The sequence below is a fragment of the Polypterus senegalus genome, chromosome 11, assembly GCF_016835505.1.
Source record: "Polypterus senegalus isolate Bchr_013 chromosome 11, ASM1683550v1, whole genome shotgun sequence".
In the NCBI taxonomy this organism is placed as follows: Eukaryota; Metazoa; Chordata; class Cladistia; order Polypteriformes; family Polypteridae; genus Polypterus; species Polypterus senegalus.
Genome location: NC_053164.1, coordinates 107,461,487 through 107,481,101, shown reverse-complemented (window position 1 = coordinate 107,481,101; position 19,615 = coordinate 107,461,487). Strand labels below are relative to the sequence as shown.

Genomic DNA, 19,615 nt, shown 5'->3' with positions numbered 1-19,615 from the left:
GACTTTAGACCATTCTTTCCTTTTCTTGTGATTGAAAACCAAGTAACTGGTTCATCAATGCAGTCTCGCTTTACTATTTTCTAAGATGCTCCTCATCCAATTCAATTTGCAGTACAGGTAAAAAAGCTAAGTCAGCATCTTTGTAAATGCACCACTCAATTGCTATCATCTCTTTTTCCAATTAGTTATCAACATATCTGCTGCATACAAATCTCCAGTAAAACTACATTTGTCGTTATACATTATTTTTTACAAGAAATGTAATCACAGCATTACTTTTATTGGGCCAGTTCCCATTACAATTTAGATTCATTTGTTCTCAGTTTTACCCCAGGAACATCAGGAGTAAGCCAAGAATGAGCCCTGGCAAGATGTCAGACCATAGCATGGCATACTCATTTATAGATTACAAGATTAATTAACAGTTGAAGCCTAACCTAACACACCTAGTTCTGTGACGTTTTAGGAAAATCAGAGTACCTAGAGAAAAACCTAAACAGACGCGAGGAGAATATACAGATTTCATGCAGTCTCTTTACTGGAATTGTGAGGCATACATCTTTATCACTGTGCAGCCCCCAAAGTATAGTGTAATTTCAAAACAATTCATTCTTCCAAACCAATTCCATTTATTTGCTTCCTTCATCTTCTATTTTTCCATTTTTCCATCTACATCTTAGCTGAACTTTCTTCATCAGGGCCCTGCCACTGCTACTGAGGTACGATAGTCATATATACCTGTATTTTTGTCAGTTTTGAAAGATGAAAATTTTGTTTTTGTCAGTTTTCCTGATTTATTTGGTATTTACAAAGTTGATTTTTTTTACCATTTAAGCTTAATTTACATTGGTGCCATTTTCAGTTTGCTCATGTGATCTCTTCAGTCAGGCGTCTCACTTCACATGACGCGATGCTATAAATATGACAATGATCTCATGCTACTTAATCACTTTGAATTTTTTGGGGTAGTTAGTTAATTTCTCAAATACGTCCAAGAGGTAGGATTGTTTATTTTTGGATTTGACTTTGTTCCTTACTCAGATCTTTTTGTCTTGGCCTTTGGTTTTAGCCACTCAGTTTGTTTTGTCTTACTAAATATTGACCCTTCACATTTCTTTTGAGCATGCCTTTCAGCTCCATTCTCATTTTCTAGGCATTCTTGGCTTGCAATAATCCTCAGGTACTGTTAATGTGTCATATACAAAAAGCCCCTAATGTACTTATATTGCCAGCATTAGACTAACTGCAGCCTTCTTACCTGCAGAAAGCAAGGTACTCTTCTACAAAAACAAAACGAAGATTGGAAGATGATGCAAATCATTTAAGTGTGTGTGACTGAGACAGATGACATGTGGCACTCTGATTCTCAAAACAGAGTTTCTACACACCTTGGCCAGATATAAATTGCAAACTCTACAAAATCTTGCAGCATCATTCAAAAGATATATCTGGATATGTGGTCAGAGGCCTTCTTCAGATCTAAATATTACATTTTGACAGCACTGCCAGATTCACATAATACCCGAAATATGCATGCAATCTAAAATCAGGCAAGAATTTAAAACATTATAATAGACACCTTGAAATTACATAAATTGCATAAAAACTTAACTCAATTTGATACAGCCAATGTGCGGGGATGCATGGGCAAAGGACCATAAAACATATGTTTATTTGTTTCATAATTATGCTCAGTACGCTTAATACTCTGCTTCATTTTGATTTAATCTAAAAACTTTCAATGAAACAAAACTGAAAGACAACAAAATAGACTAAAAACAATTCAATGAAAGAAAATCGCAAGGAAACATCGAAACACTATGGAGAGGCTGTGTACAGTAAGTCTTGGTTGCAAATCCAACAGCATATAAAACAATTGCCACGACAATAAGAGTGAAATTCAAGATAAATAACAAAGAATATAAATTGCATTAATGCAAGCTTATTTTTTGCTGAAAAGTAAAAAGTAAAGACATGTGGTATGTTAAGTACAGGTGAAGTCTCGATAAAAAATATACGTTCTAATTCAAATTCATAAATAACATATTATTCTATGTACGCAGTATAGTGGAATTCTGACTTTCAGGTTTCCTACTATAGATGAGTTAACTCTACAGAGTTTGCTTCGCCACAAGTTCAGTGAAATCATGGAAATGTTCAGGAAGTGAGTGAAATGCGTTGAAGTCAATAGGGACTAGTTTTGAGCTTCTTGTAATGGTGCAATGGTCTTTAAAGTGTGTCTGAGGGCTAGGGAAGCATCCAACAACTATGCTTGACTGACTATAGTAGCCATAAATCTGATCGGAGATTTAAAGTAGCAGTGCTAACAACCACTGTGCCACCATGCCTTAAACAACAAAAGACATAGATGTAATGAATGCCACAAATGGTGACAAACTACAGTATAAATAGGTAAATAAAATATAGATCATTGCACTCACAGATTTTCAGTCTTGGGGTACACATTGGCCCTACCACAGGCAGCATGGGACTGGCTGGTTCCATTGGTTGAATTCAGTATCACGTGCAGATACTTCACTTTTTTCTACCATGAAGAAGAATGTAACACCTTGTGAACAGTAATAAATCTTTTCTGATTATTTCACAGGGTCTCCTGTGTTTTCTGAAAACATGTTTTGAGAACATAGCTGGGCACATGGTTAATTATGCATGCAAATTAGTCATGTGGTACTGGCAGCAAATCATTATAGTCAGCCAATGTACCCCTCATATGAAAGTACTGGAAGTTTATTTTTTTTCAGACACATATGGGATGGAAATCTAGCTAGTGCTCTGATCAGGCTATGACAGCATTCATGTATGAAAGTTCAGCACCTGGCTGCTACAGCTCTGTGATGTTATGCTGGCCTCCCAAAGCATCATGAGGCGCTGACAAAAAAAATGTTTGCCTAAGAGAATTTCCAGGAAATATTTGGTGAATATTCTCTAGCAAACATAGCACATTCACTACACCCAGCTTTCAGTATGGCTGACTGATGAATAGCTGTATGACCTGTGGATATAAACCTTCTATGTGTCTAGTAATGTGAATGGAAGAGATCCTGTACCATTTGTCAGAACGAAGGGGGAAAACTGGGTGTACAGGATGAACAAGGCCTTAAATAATACAATTCGCTAACAAATAGTAAGTATTTGAGGAAACACTTATAAAGCAATTGAAATGATGCACTTTCAATTAATAATTTGTTTGTAATAAATACCACAGCCAGTTTAGATTATTAAAATGTTTAAATGTGTCTTAAATACATTTACAAATGTTTAATAAGTTAATGTTTAAATCCAGTTCTTGCTTAGTCTTGCTGGATCACCCCATGGTTAGTGATTGGCAGATTCTGAAAAGCATATAACCCTGGACTAAGTGGTTTTAGAAATGTCATGTGTTACGATTGCCCGGCAGCAAAATAATTGTGGAGAGAAGACAACCTCTTAAAGATAAATGTTTTCAAAACATAAAAATCTATCTAAGCACACTTCAAATGAATAAAACAAAAATGAGAGGGTGTAAAAAATGAATATTCAATACAGTATGGTTCAATGATTAGGCAACTTGTGATGTTTCTTACTATATAAAGGAGCTACAGTATATGAAATACATTGTGTTATCTGGGAATGGTGACGTGCTGCAAATTGCTTGGACATGCAAGCAAGAATTTCACTATATTCTGTGCACATGGCAATACTACTACCACCACTATAACTACATTCAATGATGATTAAATTAAGTCAGCTAATTTAGTACTGTTTCCAGGCCTTTTCCTGATATTCTTTAAATATGCTAAAATGATTTTCAGAATGTTAGGTTTCCACAATGCCATTGTCTTTCCTGATGATTAATACTGCATGGTCAACAAAATTGTGAGCTGACACTTGATGCACAAGATGAATTCTTCAAATACAAATTTTACCTTCCTTTGCAATGTATTTCACCAGAGGTAAAGTAAAGCTTCTCTTAGGTTTAATATTGTCTACCAGGTGCACTAGTTTTTTTGATTTGAAAGCTCATGGTCAACACAGAGTAGTGCATGTTAATATTTGCTATACATGGATTGTTTTATTAATATCATAAAAACCTACATCCCTATCTTTTCTGCGGTCTCTCCCCACTGTACCTGGTTTCAACTGTTCTGTAGTTTCCCTGACAACAGAGGCCATAATTTTACATTTACTAGACTGCAATGTGTTACATTCCTAGGTGAAATTCTACAATAACCACACTGTGAAAATGTTTTCTAGACATTAAAAGAGGAAAAAGGAAATATTGCAACTGGAATTGTTAATTAAAAGAGACCAAACGTAATACAGTTTTCAATCAGTAATTGTGGATGTTCAAGAGAAGAGGACCAAATAGAGAATTCAAGTGGAAGATCTGATTTTATGCCCAGTAAAAGCAGACGGCACATTTGCAGAATGGCAAAACACTTTGAGGCGGAGATGTTTTCTGTCAGTTCAACATACTTTAATTTTGATTCAGGAGAAAGCCATGGTTATGATGTCCAAATCATTAGGGACACGTTGAGCAAGTGTTACTGTATACTTGAGGACTGTTTCTTTCTTATAATTGTAACTTTGTCTAACCTTCGTTTTATTTAATTTTTATTGTTAGTATTCCCTGATTAATGCATTTTCTTTTTACAGAACCCTAGTCATGGTTTGGTAATTACAGAAACCACATTGTATTAATAATTAGGGGAAATTATTGCTAAAACATGTTTGTAAAGATTATGTAGACACCCTAACCCTACTTGGGTAGAGAGAAAGAGTGCCTGCAGTAACAGACATGAAACCGTGCGTGTGCAGGAATGGATATTGGGCTGCTAAATTAAAGGTCAGCATCTGTGAAGTGTATGTGAATAATTTTGTTTATTTATTTTGTGACTCCAATGGCCTTTGTGGCATGAGAAAGAATAAGATATCATGTTTTTTTGTATAATTGGTGAGCTTTCAGTTTATTATTAACAGTCAAAAATGGTAATGAATAGCTACAAACCTAGATTAAGAATGCAACCCTGTGGAAGACTCAATAAACAATTAATGCAATAAATATAACTTAATTTTATTTAACCCTAAATAATATCTGTTACTGGCTCCAGCAGACCCCCGTGACCCTGTGGTTAGGATATAGCGGGTTGGATAATGGATGGATAATATCTAAGTTTCTTATTACAGTGGAGCTTACTTTCTACAGCCCCCTATTTTTTATTTTGTAGTATTGTTGAAATTGCCTCCCAATACATGTGCTTTAGTGGGTGGAACAGTCACTGACAATTCTGAAGCACTGATTCAAGGACTCATATTCATATATGTTTCATAATCTTTGTCTTTGTTGAGTATACACAGTTTTGCTGTATCTATGTAGAGTTCAAATTTTCTTTAAAACACATTATTATGTTAATACTGTATGTGTTGCTTTTCTCTACTTCTGTATGTATTTTCTTCTGGTTCCAGTTTAGATGTAAGAGTTCCTAAATATATTGTATGCTACTATGCAAGGATGTGACATGAGCATAAAGGAGTATCCAGGTCCCTGACTAAAAAGAGATCATGTGAACAAACAGAAAAATCATAAAATAGTTACAGTACAGTATGTGCTATTAATTTACTGAGGAAATAAAGCTAGGAGGAAATAATGTGTTTAAACATTTAGAAAAGAAAATCGAGATAGGAAGGAGATTAGATAGAACAGATGGGCCAACAGTTGGCTTTTCAGTACAGAGACAACCTTCGCAAACTTAAGGGCTCTAGAACTTCAGCCAGACTGAAGGGACAGATTGAGAATGTGCATAATGCTCGAATATAATGTCTGACAAAATAATAAAATACAGTATATAATGCACAAATTGAGAAGAATAACACATGAAGCCATCATAGAGAGACACAGAAAAAAGGTCATGATGTTAGGTGAATGGAGGTGAGGTGACAGCAGAAATATGAAGGGAGTTAGACAGCTAAAGATGTCATAAATCATTCCAAAGTATATATACTCAATGTCTGTGTATAAGCAATAGCTTTCTTATTTTTTTTACTTTTTTACTTTGAGAATAACACAAATGTATTGTTTATTATGATCTTTAGCTGGTGATTATTATTTTATGTATCACTAAAAAAATTAAAGACTACAGGAAAAAAAACAAAAACAAAGTGCAAGTCAAAGCATAAATTCAATATTCACAGAAAGTAAAAAGAGCTTGTAAAAATAAAGCACATCAAGTGTGACAGGTGGCCAGAGACATTACCCGGCCGGGACCCCAGCTGGAATGGTGGACTGGGGGAGAGAGCATCTACAATCTATAGGGTGGTCCAGATCTAATTATGCAATTTTCATTACACTATAACTTATTAAGTTTATTACATAGAAAATCACCTGAAAAATCCTGGACCATTGAGAAGTGTGCAAACTGACGACATGAAGAATCGTCTTCGTGCCGAACTGGAATCATCCCCACATAAATCAAAGTCATCCAGATGATCTGGATTTGCATAATTAGATCTGGACCAACCTGTACTAGCTTCCCTGGGATGCTAGAGGGCAGCCCTCCTGGGCTTTGGTGGCACCATGGATTCCTGAAGGGCACACTGGGAGTTCGAGTTTGGTTCAGCCCTGTTGGGTGCTGCGGAGGTCACAAAGGGGACCTGCAGAGCCCAACATTGGACTTTGACCACACCTAGGAGTGACTTCAGGTAAAACTGATGAGCAACCTGGAGCACTCTCAGGAACTGCTTAAAAGGTGACGCCTCACTCCATTTGGGAAGCCAGAGTCGGGAGGAAGAGGGATGAAGATGTGAGTGGATGAGTGAACAAACGGAAGAAAAACAAAAGAAAGGAAGGAAGAAAAGAAAAGAAAGTGTTGTGTGCTGTTTACTGTACTAAGCTGTTGGGGGAATGCAAGACAAGCATTTCCTCTAGAAAAATAAAACGTGTGTCGCAAAGACTTGTGCCTAGAGTCTGTCTGTGTTAGGGTTGGGGTGGCTGGTGTGACCCCTGGTGGCCACACAAGAAAAGGGAATATCACACTGGAAATCTAGAATGTATTTCAACCTAGAAGTTAAGCATAGTAATATAGGCTGCAATGCATTTTGTGGAATTAATATTAGAAAGACAACTCTAAAAAACAAATTTTAGTAGAGTGATTCATAGGGTAATAAACTCAAAACTTAACGAATGAACTAGTGAAACTTTGGGACAGCATGAAGAAAATTGTCAGCAGATCATAAACGTCTCATTGTTTAGCAGTAAAGACCAATGATCTGGACAGTATACCTATTATAGTTTTGTAAGATAACAGTATTGCTTTATAAAAGATTCTGGTCTAGACATGCTTGCTAAACTAAATAAAAAATGTATGATAATGCTGGAGTGGCGCAGTGGTAGCGCTGCTGCCTTGCAGTTAGGAGACCCGGGTTCACTTCCCGAGTCCTCCCTGCGTGGAGTTTGCATGTTCTCCCCGTGTCCGGGTTTCCTCTGGGGTTTGTTTCCTGCCTTGCACCCTGAGATTGACTCCAGCAGACCCATGCGACTCTGTAGTTAGGATATAGTGGGTTGGATGATGGATGAATGATAATGTTGTACAAATACGTTTTAACTAGAGTAGTAGACTTATATTACTCTGTAATTCATTCTTTATGTTGTGTAAATAGTTTGTCGCATTTTAAGCCTATACATTTATTTTCTTAAGCTGCTTTCACAGTACAAATGAACAGTATTCTGGAAACAATGGTGAAAAGGCAGCAAGCAACCATAATTGACCAAGATGTCCATCACATGGCATATCAAACACCAGTAGTGTGACAAGCCAATTTAAAGCTGACAAACAATCTTTATACGCACAGTAGCAAAGGCACATCGAGCATATACAAGACAGGAGGTGATGCTCACTGCTATATAGCCAAGATAAACATATCAAAAATGTTATACTTAAAAAATAAAAAGTGTAATATTTTTAAACTGCTTAAGTATTCCTTTAGGTTACAGCATTTGTTTGCTGTGTACAGTATTCAGGATATGTTATCTAGGACATTTTTCTTGATGTATATATAAATAAAACAATTAACTGCAATTACTTTTAGACAAGCTAAACATTCTGAACTTTTTTCAAAAAATAATCTGTCATCATTTTAAAATAGGTGAATATATGTGATCTTAAAGATAAGAAACCTAAAAGTTAATTAGCAACATTTATCAAACTACATGAGGAATATACATACAATATCAAACTTATATTTTAAAGGGAATGCTGTTTCTAATAACATTTTACTATCACTTGTATATTACAATATGTTCAGTATGAATAGCATCAATTTTGTAAAGTGTTAAGCATTCTTATAAGAGTACCACAGTAACATATGCAAAGGTAGCTGTGTGACCATTAAAAAAAAAGTTCAACCACCCACCCATCTATTTGCTCTATCTTGATATCATTTTTTTTTTATTGCACGCACTCTGTTTTGTCAACATTTTGTAGATTTCCACATCCAAAGGTAAGTCACATCCTTTCAGGATTTTTTGTTGATATCACAGCCCTTTGTTGTCATGTAGCAGGAACCAAATCTGGATGGGAACCATGGATGAGCTGCTAGCCCAACAAGACATACATTACATACAATTGTTTAAACCATATTAATCACAGATTGTTACGTAAATTTTAGGAAATACCTGAGGATTTGTTGATTCTCCATTTGACCCTGCAATGAAAAAAGGACATTAGACACATGAACGATCAATTCACAACTAGTTAATTATCAAAAACAAGTACAGTAAACCTTGGAAAAATGAATAATGACATAACATTCTCAGACCTGCTTAATCTAAGATTGGGTCATAGGGGACTGGAGCTTATCTATACAGCATTCTTCCCAAAGCAAGACAACAGCTTTGTGCAGGATGTCAGTCAATTACGTAGTCCAAGAATATTGTATTTAGGAAGATATATTACAGTATAGGAGCTCTTTATTACTCTTAAAGAAACAAGTATGTATCAGTCATTGCAATGCACATCTAACCATACAGCAAATCATAAGGGAGTGTTGGTAAAGGTTGTACCTGCAGCTATTTTGAACACCAATATTTTTTCAAGATGAGCAAAAAAGTGCTAATGATAAATAAAAATAATGTTGACTCCATATTAACTGAAAACATGATATCATGAAATAAGTATGAACTTCAAATATCCCCCAGGAAAGAATATAACTTTATTATGCTTTCATTGTTATAAATAAAACTTTAATCATCTAATTTATTAAGACTTGTTTCAGTTTTTGATTTAATAAGACCTGTAATATTTAGCAAATATCTTGAGATTTTATTACGTGCTTTTCTTTGGGCTCACATACTATACACTGATTTGAAAAATCTAAAAAATAATCATTTTTATTCAATCTCTCCTGTTACAAAGATTAGGAGAATAAATAAAGTTCATGTAGAACTCAGTGCACTGTTATTAATAGATATTATACTTCATATGATAAAAGAGCATTTTCTATATTTAATACTTTTGTGCAAACTTTGATATAGAGTGTTCTTTGTACAGTTTATGCTCAGTAACAGAAATGTAAATCTCCCTTACTGTTCCAAATAAAAAAACAAATCTGCAGTGTATCTCCAACTTACATGGATGCAAATGTCATTGCTCATAAATTAGACTGATAGCCCTAGTAGTTATCAGCCATATAGTATACACAAATTAATTACATACAACATTTGTTGACTGATGGTAGTCTGTACAGAATTAAATCTGCATAGAAGATGTTTTATAGTAGTATACATGTAAAAACCAAAAGCTTTTAGTTTTCTAAATAAAAGAATTAACTCCATCAAAGTTTACTCAAAAGTTAGTGACTGGTAAGAGTGTCACACATTCTAGACATTTCGGCTTTAAACTTTCTCAAATATAACCATTTATCCATTTCATAACCTGCTTATCCAGTTCCAGTTTGCTGAGACAGCTTTATTAGTTTTGCATTTAGCGTGGTTTATATTTATTTTCAAACAAATGTATGCAATCTGGGAGTTTCAGCGTACTTTATCATAGTGCTGGAAAATCACTGCTCTTTAATTTATTGGATTCAGTACACCCCTAGACTTTTTCATAGTGGTACACAAATACACTGTTTGTATTACTTCATGTTTTTTCTCTTTCACTTGACTAACTGTTAACATGTTTTTGTGAGATATATGCTTAACACTGAATACAAAAACAAATAGCAAATAATTGTAATGATTTTCCCCGATGTACTTCACTAAAGCACTACATTCAATTATTGCTATTGGCAACCAGTAACAAAACAATAAAAAAAGTTTTCATTTTATGATATTCATCAAACAGTGCTAAAAACTTGAAAACTCCTGAAAGTCGTTATGATTATATAGAGCCCCAGCACCTAGGTTTGCCATTGGGACCAATCGCTTTATGTATGGAATTTACTTGTACATTTTCTCATATTGCACAAGGAATATGAGATGATAACATGCACTGTGTCCTTAGCTGACCACAAAAAACAGAATTTTACACAAATTTTGGGCCTGCTCCTAGCAGTTTTTTTAGTTATTACTTATTTGCTTTAAACTCTTAGCAGAAAAATTATTATTATTTCTAAAAGCAGGTGTTTCTTTAGCAGATATGCAGTACTGAATTTTATTAAATAATCTTAATTGTTTTTATTTTCAGTTTAATTTACTGTAGCAAACCCCTTTAAGCACATTGGTAACCAATTAGTAATTATGTACCTGATGTGTATTTTCTTAAAAGACACACAAAAAAAGAACTATGCAAAAAAGAAATATTTGACAGTAGATGATAAACACTGTTCATTACCTCCCAGAATAAATGTCTGCTGAGGCCAGCAATGTACATCCTAGGACAAAGTGTGTAAGAGAGAAAATGGACTGCGGATGGGAACAGTTATAAATCATTCATAAATTACACTGATTTCAAAACGGTGCATCATAAACTGTCGACTATTATCTTATAACATTTTTTGTACATTTTATATTGTTTAATGTATTGAGTAATAAACATTGATAAAAATTCTGAAGCCACTAAAGAAGTAACCTAATGAAAAATAGGCAGTTTTAGTATTAGTTTCATAACAGAAAGTACTTAGTGACTTAGTACTTCTGATATGTCCTGTTAACTAATGCCACTATAACAGAGGCCCACTGACTAAGAAAATTTCCCAGTCAAAGCCAAGTAACACAGCTAGTTAGTTTCAAGAAATGCATACATAAATTATTTCACCATGATTTAACTCAAAAACTTCATAATGCAAATTATGAATTATGGTATATTTACAAATGTACATATAAATTAGCTACTTTAAAGAATAATGTTCTGTTGCAACAATGAAATCCAGCACAAAGAATGGTACCTTGAAAAGGGAAGTGCAAGAAGGAGGACAATTCAAAACCAATTAGCTATTTAATTTCAAATGAGTTTGCATTCCTACAAAGTCTCTTTATTGCCTCTACAGCATCAGACACCTGATGTGGGTTTTCAAGAGCCTCGCTTTTATCCCGGTTGTGTTAGGCAAGAGGGATTCATATGCAAGAAACCAGCTATCTAAGCACTTCATCAGTGTCTGTAACCATTCAATGACTGTTAAGATTGTCTGTACCTAATGAAATAGTAGTAAGAAACTAGAGTGAATTTAAGGAAAAAAATATCCTGAAGACATTCATGACAAAAATGTAAAGGAAAATATGAACAACCAGTAATACACTAGTTAACAAATGATGTAATCTCAGAAAAGTAAAACTGCTACAAGAGAGATAAAATCACTCAGAAAATACCCATTTATCAGATTATTAAAAATCTTCTTTAATTGGATGCTATATATGAAGAAATTATAAAGTGACAAAAATAAACAATAATATAATTGCATAGATCATAGACTATGCTTTTAAACAACATGAAAAACTCAATAAATAGCTGGGTTCTAAATAAAATGAAAATATTTAGTAACATACAAAATTTAGGAGCAAAAGAGCAACATACTTTCTTAAAAGTGCAATAGCATACATATTCTTTCTTTCTTTCTTTCTTTGTTTCAGAAATAATTTTAACGTTACATGACATTTTCCTCATTTGCTTAAACTAAAATGCCCATGATGTCCTGGTATTACACTTGTTATCTTTTCTAAAGTGAAGCATATTCACATTAAAAGTGCAATTATCATTTTTTTCCAGACCAAAGCTAACTTATCACCATCTCTGGCACATACCTAAGGGTGCACCTATTTACATAATTTATTGTAATGTATTTTCTTACTTAAAAGTAGTTTTGTACTGTTTTTAAATAAAAATGAAGGGCCATATTATATATATATATATATATATATATATATATATATATATATATATATATATATATATATATATATATATATATATATATATATATATATATATATATATATATAATGATAAATATAAATCCTAGAATGCATCATTTTGAAAATAAGTAGTTCAATGTCAGATAACATATTTCTTTCTATATAGTATAGAAAAGTGCAAAATGCCTCATTTTCAAGATAGTATTTAACCATGTAAGTGCATATATTAACATCAACAACAAAAAGCAGAGATGCTGTCATTACAGCTTTCTCCTTTGGCTCAACCTTCTGTGCAAGTTAACTGAAAAATAAAAACCAAAGAAGTCTTTCGGCTTTTAATTACAAATATTTGGGAATAGGAATTTAACTGATACACTACAAAATCTATACCACTTCAAGTACAACAGCTTTTATTTGGATGTGATGTCTCCTTAAGCATAGAAATGTGTCATATTCCTTACAAATTTGCCACAACTTGTCTTACAGTTTCAGATGGTTTTTTTCTGGTGGAAATCTTTAAGTTGGTAAACATTACATCTTTACGACACTCATCTTACGTACAATATTATTCCTGTAATGCTTAAATGGATCTCATACATAATACTGCACTCAGACAGACTGAATGTGTTAACTGAAATTAATAACAAAGTGAGTGATAATTATTCTAAGCAAATCTTTGAAATTGAACTGAATTTTCAACGCACTCTACATAAAGCTGAAAGGAAATAGTAAAGGAGAAATAGTAGTTCCATATTTTATTTATATGTGCAAAGTTTCCCAGATCAGCAAAACCTGACAATATCTCTATATTCACATATTCACTGAAAGAAAACAGAAATAAATGTCATTGTTTCATTTAGTTGACAATAGGAATTAATTTACTATGCAAATGTAACTTTTTCTTTGATTTAATGTGTGTAGTTATGGCTTTGGGCTTGAAGAATGCATGCAGCTACTGAAGTTAGCTAAACCACGTTTCCAGCTGATTTTCTACTAATAAAAATGTAATAATTAGGTAAAGAGCAACTTATAGTGTTTGTGCATTAGTTACTACCATCTCGGCCTATATCTGCAAATCTTTCAAGGTTTTACTGATTACTGAGCTTGCCATCTCAGTTCTTCTATTTATCAATAAATTACTATTTATTTTTAATCCTTTCACGAGGGCAAGTGACAATCAATTATGACTGCATTGTAACCGAAGGTTTAATTTAAAGTATCTCCAATTTATCTTTTTAGGTAAAATAAATTGATACTCGACTAATAAAGAATGAAAATGACAGTACTTCGACGTGCTCACACAACCAGGGCTACTAAGACATTTTAATAAACAACTAGTGTATCTGGCCAAACGGTTGTCAAAACAAACCGAACATAAACACATGCTTGTATTACAACTGCTGAACTATGTTTGTTATCTTCAAGTGTTATCGTTTTAACCCGTTACTTCATACGTCATTATTACATATGCCACTCAAACACGGCTGTCCTCCGACAGCTGCCCGCGCTCACAGGCATATGAAACCTCCCAGCATGCATTGCTCCTTGTCTCCATGGGCCGAAGATGAATCGAGTCAGTGAAAGTAAGGTGAGCTTAGCAGGAGCTTAACAACCAAGGTACTAACATGAACATTTGCAAAGCTCTTAATTACTGTAAGATTTATCTGTAAATTATCGATTATTGCTAACTGTACAGAGTGCAGCAATGTAGTGGCACTGACTTATCCAACTCTTGTTTGAAATCGTGACAAGGGAACTTGGGAGCAAACATTTTGTCAGGTGTTTAAATAATAGCATATTGTTATCACAATTAATAGTTCAGGAGTCGACAGTTCTTCCCTCCCTTTCTTCGACACATATAAACGTTACAAAAATGAAACCCATACACAACTCTTACATTCGTTTGTGCTTTTTTTAAAATAAAAAAATACTTATAATAGGCTACAAATAAAGGACCTCCGGAATTAACTTGGTAAAGACTACCTTTTAGAAATGCCTTATTTAATTGCCTTAAACCACATCTTTATTTTCTGTTTAACGCAAATTTTGGAGGCAGAGAGCCGAAGACATCCTGTCAGTATCGCGTGCATGTGCCATTTCAGGACAGGGCGCCATTCCATCGCAAGGCACACGCACGCAATAAACCATTTCTGTTTGCCTACAGAGGTGGGGGAAACAGGAGTGCCCTGGAACGACGTGCAAATGCCCTACAACGAAAAAAGAAAAAATACTGTGGCCTGCATTAACCGTCAATTTGTGGCATTATCTACTGCGCCACCTTGCCACTCTTATTTCAACCGGTTTTCCATCGTTTCCATCGGTTTTGTAACACACGATAAGGAAGAAAGAAAGAAAGAAAGAAAGAAAGAAAGAAAGAAAGAAAGAAAGAAAGCAATTACCCTATAAATCAGCAGTATTCAGCTTTCAGGCTGTTTACTTCAGTTGCCGAGATAGACAAGCAATATGTGTTAAGTCATAAAGCTCTAAAATAAAACAAACCTAACTGAATTCCAGGCAAATCACTGTAAAAGAAGAAAGTGAAAAAAATGTGTTTGGCTAGCGGTTTGCCAAAAAGGGTCTGTTTTTGGTCACTTTTTAGCTCCGATCTACTCACTGTTTTTAACATTCTATATTTCCTTTATTTTCCTCACACAGGCATGAATGCAATTAAGTAAATTATAAATTAAAAAAAAATCCTTCACTAATGCTGAACGAAAGCTTATGCGATTTTCTTTCCATTTACATTTTGTTTTCAATCTCCAGAACATAACTCGATAACCGAAATCTCATAATTCATTTACAGCTACTGCTGATCATATATTTTGTACATGGAGGCACTTTCATTGATCAAGCGGGTGAAGGGTTAAAGGCACTAGCAAATAACTAAATACTTTTGCTGATCTGCTGCATATAGTGTAAGTAGGGGGAGGGGCGGTCGTCAACTCTCTAACAAACGAAATACTGAAAAATCAATTGCAACATGAATGCATCATTTACATAACAGATAACACTTCGCACAATCTGAAAATGCTCATGCACCGCACCATTGAAGAAATATTGAATGTCGTTCACCAGGTGGTGCTAACCTTAGTTGCACCCGCGATCCATCATTCTGACTAAAAAGTCCGCAGTCCCGTGAAAGGTGGGATATCAAGTCATAGGTCAGAAACATGAACCAAAAACATTTCCCTGAAATCGTGAAGGAAAATCGCTTCGGTCTTTTCAGAGCCTCTCGGTTACAACAAGCGGTTTAATACTGAACGTCATGCATTTATTATACTGAGATACACAGTACCTTAGTCAAATAGGCCATAATGCTGAATAATTTAGCATGCATGATCTCCAAAACTGTTACGGTTTCCCTTAATGTTTTAACATTCAGTACGTAAATAGTTCAAATTATTTATAATTTAAATAATAAATAAATAGTGCACTTTTGGTGAAAGCAAATGAGAAATACTCTCTGAAAGTCGGGATCAAACCGAAAAATCTCCCAATATATGAGGTAATGTTCAACGCATGCCAATATTAAAATGAAGAATATCTGAACATGCTTATAAGTTTACTTGTTCCATTGTGCTGTCTTGCATCTAAAAGAGCACTGCTTGGTGCCCACTTCGTAAGAGAAAAATTGCACACAGCATCTGCAGAACTATAGCAGCATTGCAGATGTCCTGAACATGACTAATTCTTAAATCATGGCTCTGATTTGCGAGATACCAGACCTGTTTTCTTGTCTTGATCTTTTTCTGAAAAAATGTTTTTAACTTTTTTCGTCTTATATAAGGTGCTTTGCTGGTCAATAGATCTCAAGTAATTACATCACCTATCACACAGTGTGATACAGAGCAGATCGATAACTGCAGATGCTTGCATGTTTCGGCAGAACTGTGAAATCGGATGCACTTTCTTGGATGCACTGTGCGGCTTGCTGAAATTTACTGTATTCCATGCATAACGTACTTCATAATGAACTTTTTTCTGTTTGTCTTAACAAGCAAATAGATGAAGTCCCTGTTAAAGTTTGTAAATACTTTATAATAAACCTATAATTAAAAGATTGTTTATATCAACTTGAGGAATTCCATTTAAAAATAAATGAAAATAGTATCTTTCACTTATCCTGAAAGCTTTTTTTTTATCGCTGAGCATAATAATCGCAATGCAACAATGCATTTACGAGGTAAGTAAAGCATTCAAAGATGAGTACAGTAATCTACAGAGCCATCGGATCTCTGGCTTTAAGTGCCATTTTATACTTCTGTCAACAGCTTGCTTTTGTTAACACAGTTTTGATTGGCTACAGTGCAATTGCCAGTTCTGAGGTTTGCCTCTCTGAAATTGTCTATGCTATTGTTTACGTCCTCCTCGATTTCCATATACTCGGACTTGCTGATTGTAGAGCTGCGGCGGCTGGAATTACTATCAGAAGCGATGTTGGGGTTACTAACGTGGAGTAACTGTGCCTGCTCTTCCCCTTCTGTTTCTCTGTGATAGAAGTAGTTGAAGTTGGAAACAATCACAGGTACTGGTAGAGCAATCGTCAACACGCCGGCAATAGCACACAGCGAGCCCACAATTTTTCCCCCAATAGTTATAGGGTACATGTCCCCGTACCCCACGGTGGTCATGGACACCACCGCCCACCAAAAGGCATCTGGTATACTGGAAAAGTATGATTCTTTCTCTTCTGCCTCGGCAAAGTACACCGCACTGGAGAAAAGGATGACACCAATGAAAAGGAAAAAGATTAGAAGTCCAAGTTCACGCATACTCGCCTTCAGGGTTTGCCCCAAGATCTGCAAACCCTTGGAGTGTCTGGAGAGCTTAAAAATTCTAAATACCCTGACCAAACGAATGACTCTGAGGATCGCCAGAGAAGTCGCCTGCTCCCCTTTCTGCTCCTTCCCTTCCTGCTTCTCTGCCATCTCAGTGCCCAGCGTGATGAAATATGGGATGATGGCCACTATGTCGATAAAGTTCATTATGTTCTTAAAGAAGTCCGCTTTACTAGGGCACGCGAAAAACCTAACAACTAACTCGAAGGAAAACCAGATGATGCACAGCGTCTCCACAATAAAGAAGGGATCGGTAAAGATATTTGGTTTGATATAGTAGGTAGTATTTCCCACAACGTGAATCCTTCCCCCGGGATCGTCCTTTAGTTCTGGTAGCGTTTCCAAACAAAAAATAACAATGGAAATTAGGATCACCATAACAGAAACTATAGCAATCCCCCTAGCAGGACCGGAGCTCTCTGGGTGCTCAAATAACAACCAGATTTGTCGTTGAAACTCCTTTTCGGGTAAAGGGCGCTCCTCTTCCCTGATAAACCCCTCATCCTCACGAAATTTCTCCATCGCATCCTCGCCGAGCTCGTAAAACTTTATCTCTTCCGAAAACATATCCAAAGGGACGTTGACCGGTCTTCTCAGTCTGCCCCCTGACTGGTAATAGTAAAGAATGGCATCAAAACTTGGACGGTTCCTGTCAAAGAAATACTCGTTTCGCAGAGGGTCGAAATAGCGCATCCTTTTCTTGGGGTTCCCCAGCAGGGTGTTAGGAAACTGAGCAAGTGTCTTAAGCTGAGTCTCGAAGCGCAGCCCGGCGATATTGATGACCACTCGTTCGCAGCATTCGTGATCGTCGTGATCGGGTCGGTAACTGTCTTGTGGGTGCCCAGGTAAGGCGGAGGTTTCGTCCATATTATCTCCAGCGATCACTGTCATTTTTACAGTTCAGTTCTCCACGGCAAAGATTTGCCAGTTTTGTTCAGCAGCGCCAAACAAAGGACCTGCAGACTTCTCTTGTTTCGTCTTAATATCAGATCAATTGAATATCCCCTGACAGGACCCCCCCTGTTAGGGGTTGACTGGTTTTGCCTCAGTGCGGACCCCGTTTTCTCGCTGTCTCGACCATTGCTCTGCCTCTGCCGTTGCTACTGTCACCCAGTTGAGAAAAGGAAGCAAATGATCGAACAGGAGAGAGATGTATTGCCAGCTCAGCGATTTCCACTGCTTCCTTTTTTATTGCTGTAGACTTAGAGGGTGGTCAAAGAGAAGCTGGATGCTGCGGAATGGAAATCAAAAGGAAAATCAAATAAGCATAGTTAATGAAAAAGAAAATAAAAAATATCTACAGTAAATATTTGCGCATCCTTACGCATGCGATAACATACAAGTTAAATTCTCAGTCCACCCACACTTTGCTCAAATCCCCGCATTTGCAATGATTTTCTTCTAGCCTAACAGCTGGAGTGTGACAGGCAGCAGAGAGCGACAGATCACTGCAGATATATATATATATATATATATATATATATATATATATATATATATATATATATATATATATATATATATATATGTAGAAACACCCAAGTCTTACCTGCGGGGAATCAATCTTGTACGGAAAAACTCTGCAGGAATCCGTTGAGCTCTGAGTGCTGAACGCTTACAGCTACAACTTTACCCTCCCCGCGCAGTTTTAATATGACTATCAGTTTACAGCGCGCTCTCTATGAGGTCTCTTGAAATATTAATAAGAGATATTGTGTTAGTATACATTGACATCATTTACATATCATTAGTTCCGTTGGAGTATCGCAGAGAACTATGTGTCCAAAATGTTAAAATCTTGGAGATTTAAGTCTCTGTGCAGACGATATGAAAACATATGGAAAGGTGGGGAAGGTGGGGGCGGGATGGGGAATGGCTGAGGATTGGGGGTAGAGGGAGAAATGGAAAGAGAGAAAGGCGGGGAGTTGGGGGTTGGAGAGACGGAGGGATGCAGTGAGAGAGCAGAGAGAAAATAAACAAGAAATCCACTGGATCGGTTGACTGCAGACCGCACTGACGCTATTGTGGAATAATGTTGTTATACAAAAGATGAAATGATCTTCATTAAAATGAAGATACTGAATATATTAAGTTTAGTTAATTAAACACTGTCCGTTTCTAGACTTTAAAACATCAGCAGAAATATGAACGATTTTTTAATTTGATTTAGCACAGATCATGGATACCGATGTTCCGCACTGGGTAGATCAGCACCATTCTGTCGGACAGCTAATGTGCTGTGTAGAGTCAACAGAAAATGAGCATTTTGGTTAATGGATTGCAATGAGTGTGTGCTCGTGAATTGGATAGCGGGAGCTAAACACAAAACAGAAACTGCCACATAATTACTAATTTAAAACGGGGCGTGGGTTGTATGTGTGTGTGTGTGTGTGTGTGTTTATACACTACTAATACGCGCCTCCGAGATAAA

General features: G+C 35.8%; 1 protein-coding gene across 1 annotated transcript; it reads right to left on the bottom strand.

The window, feature by feature from the left end:
- Positions 1–12,437: 12,437 nt before the first annotated feature.
- On the bottom strand, positions 12,438–19,041 carry LOC120539423 (potassium voltage-gated channel subfamily A member 1). Its single transcript, XM_039769460.1, has 2 exons — positions 18,734–19,041; positions 12,438–18,415 (listed from the first exon to the last, which is right to left on the bottom strand). The coding sequence occupies exon 2, from the start codon at positions 18,073–18,075 to the stop codon at positions 16,600–16,602; it is 1,476 nt and encodes a 491-aa protein (XP_039625394.1). The 5' UTR covers positions 18,076–18,415; positions 18,734–19,041; the 3' UTR covers positions 12,438–16,599.
- Between the last annotated feature and the right edge of the window lie 574 nt (positions 19,042–19,615).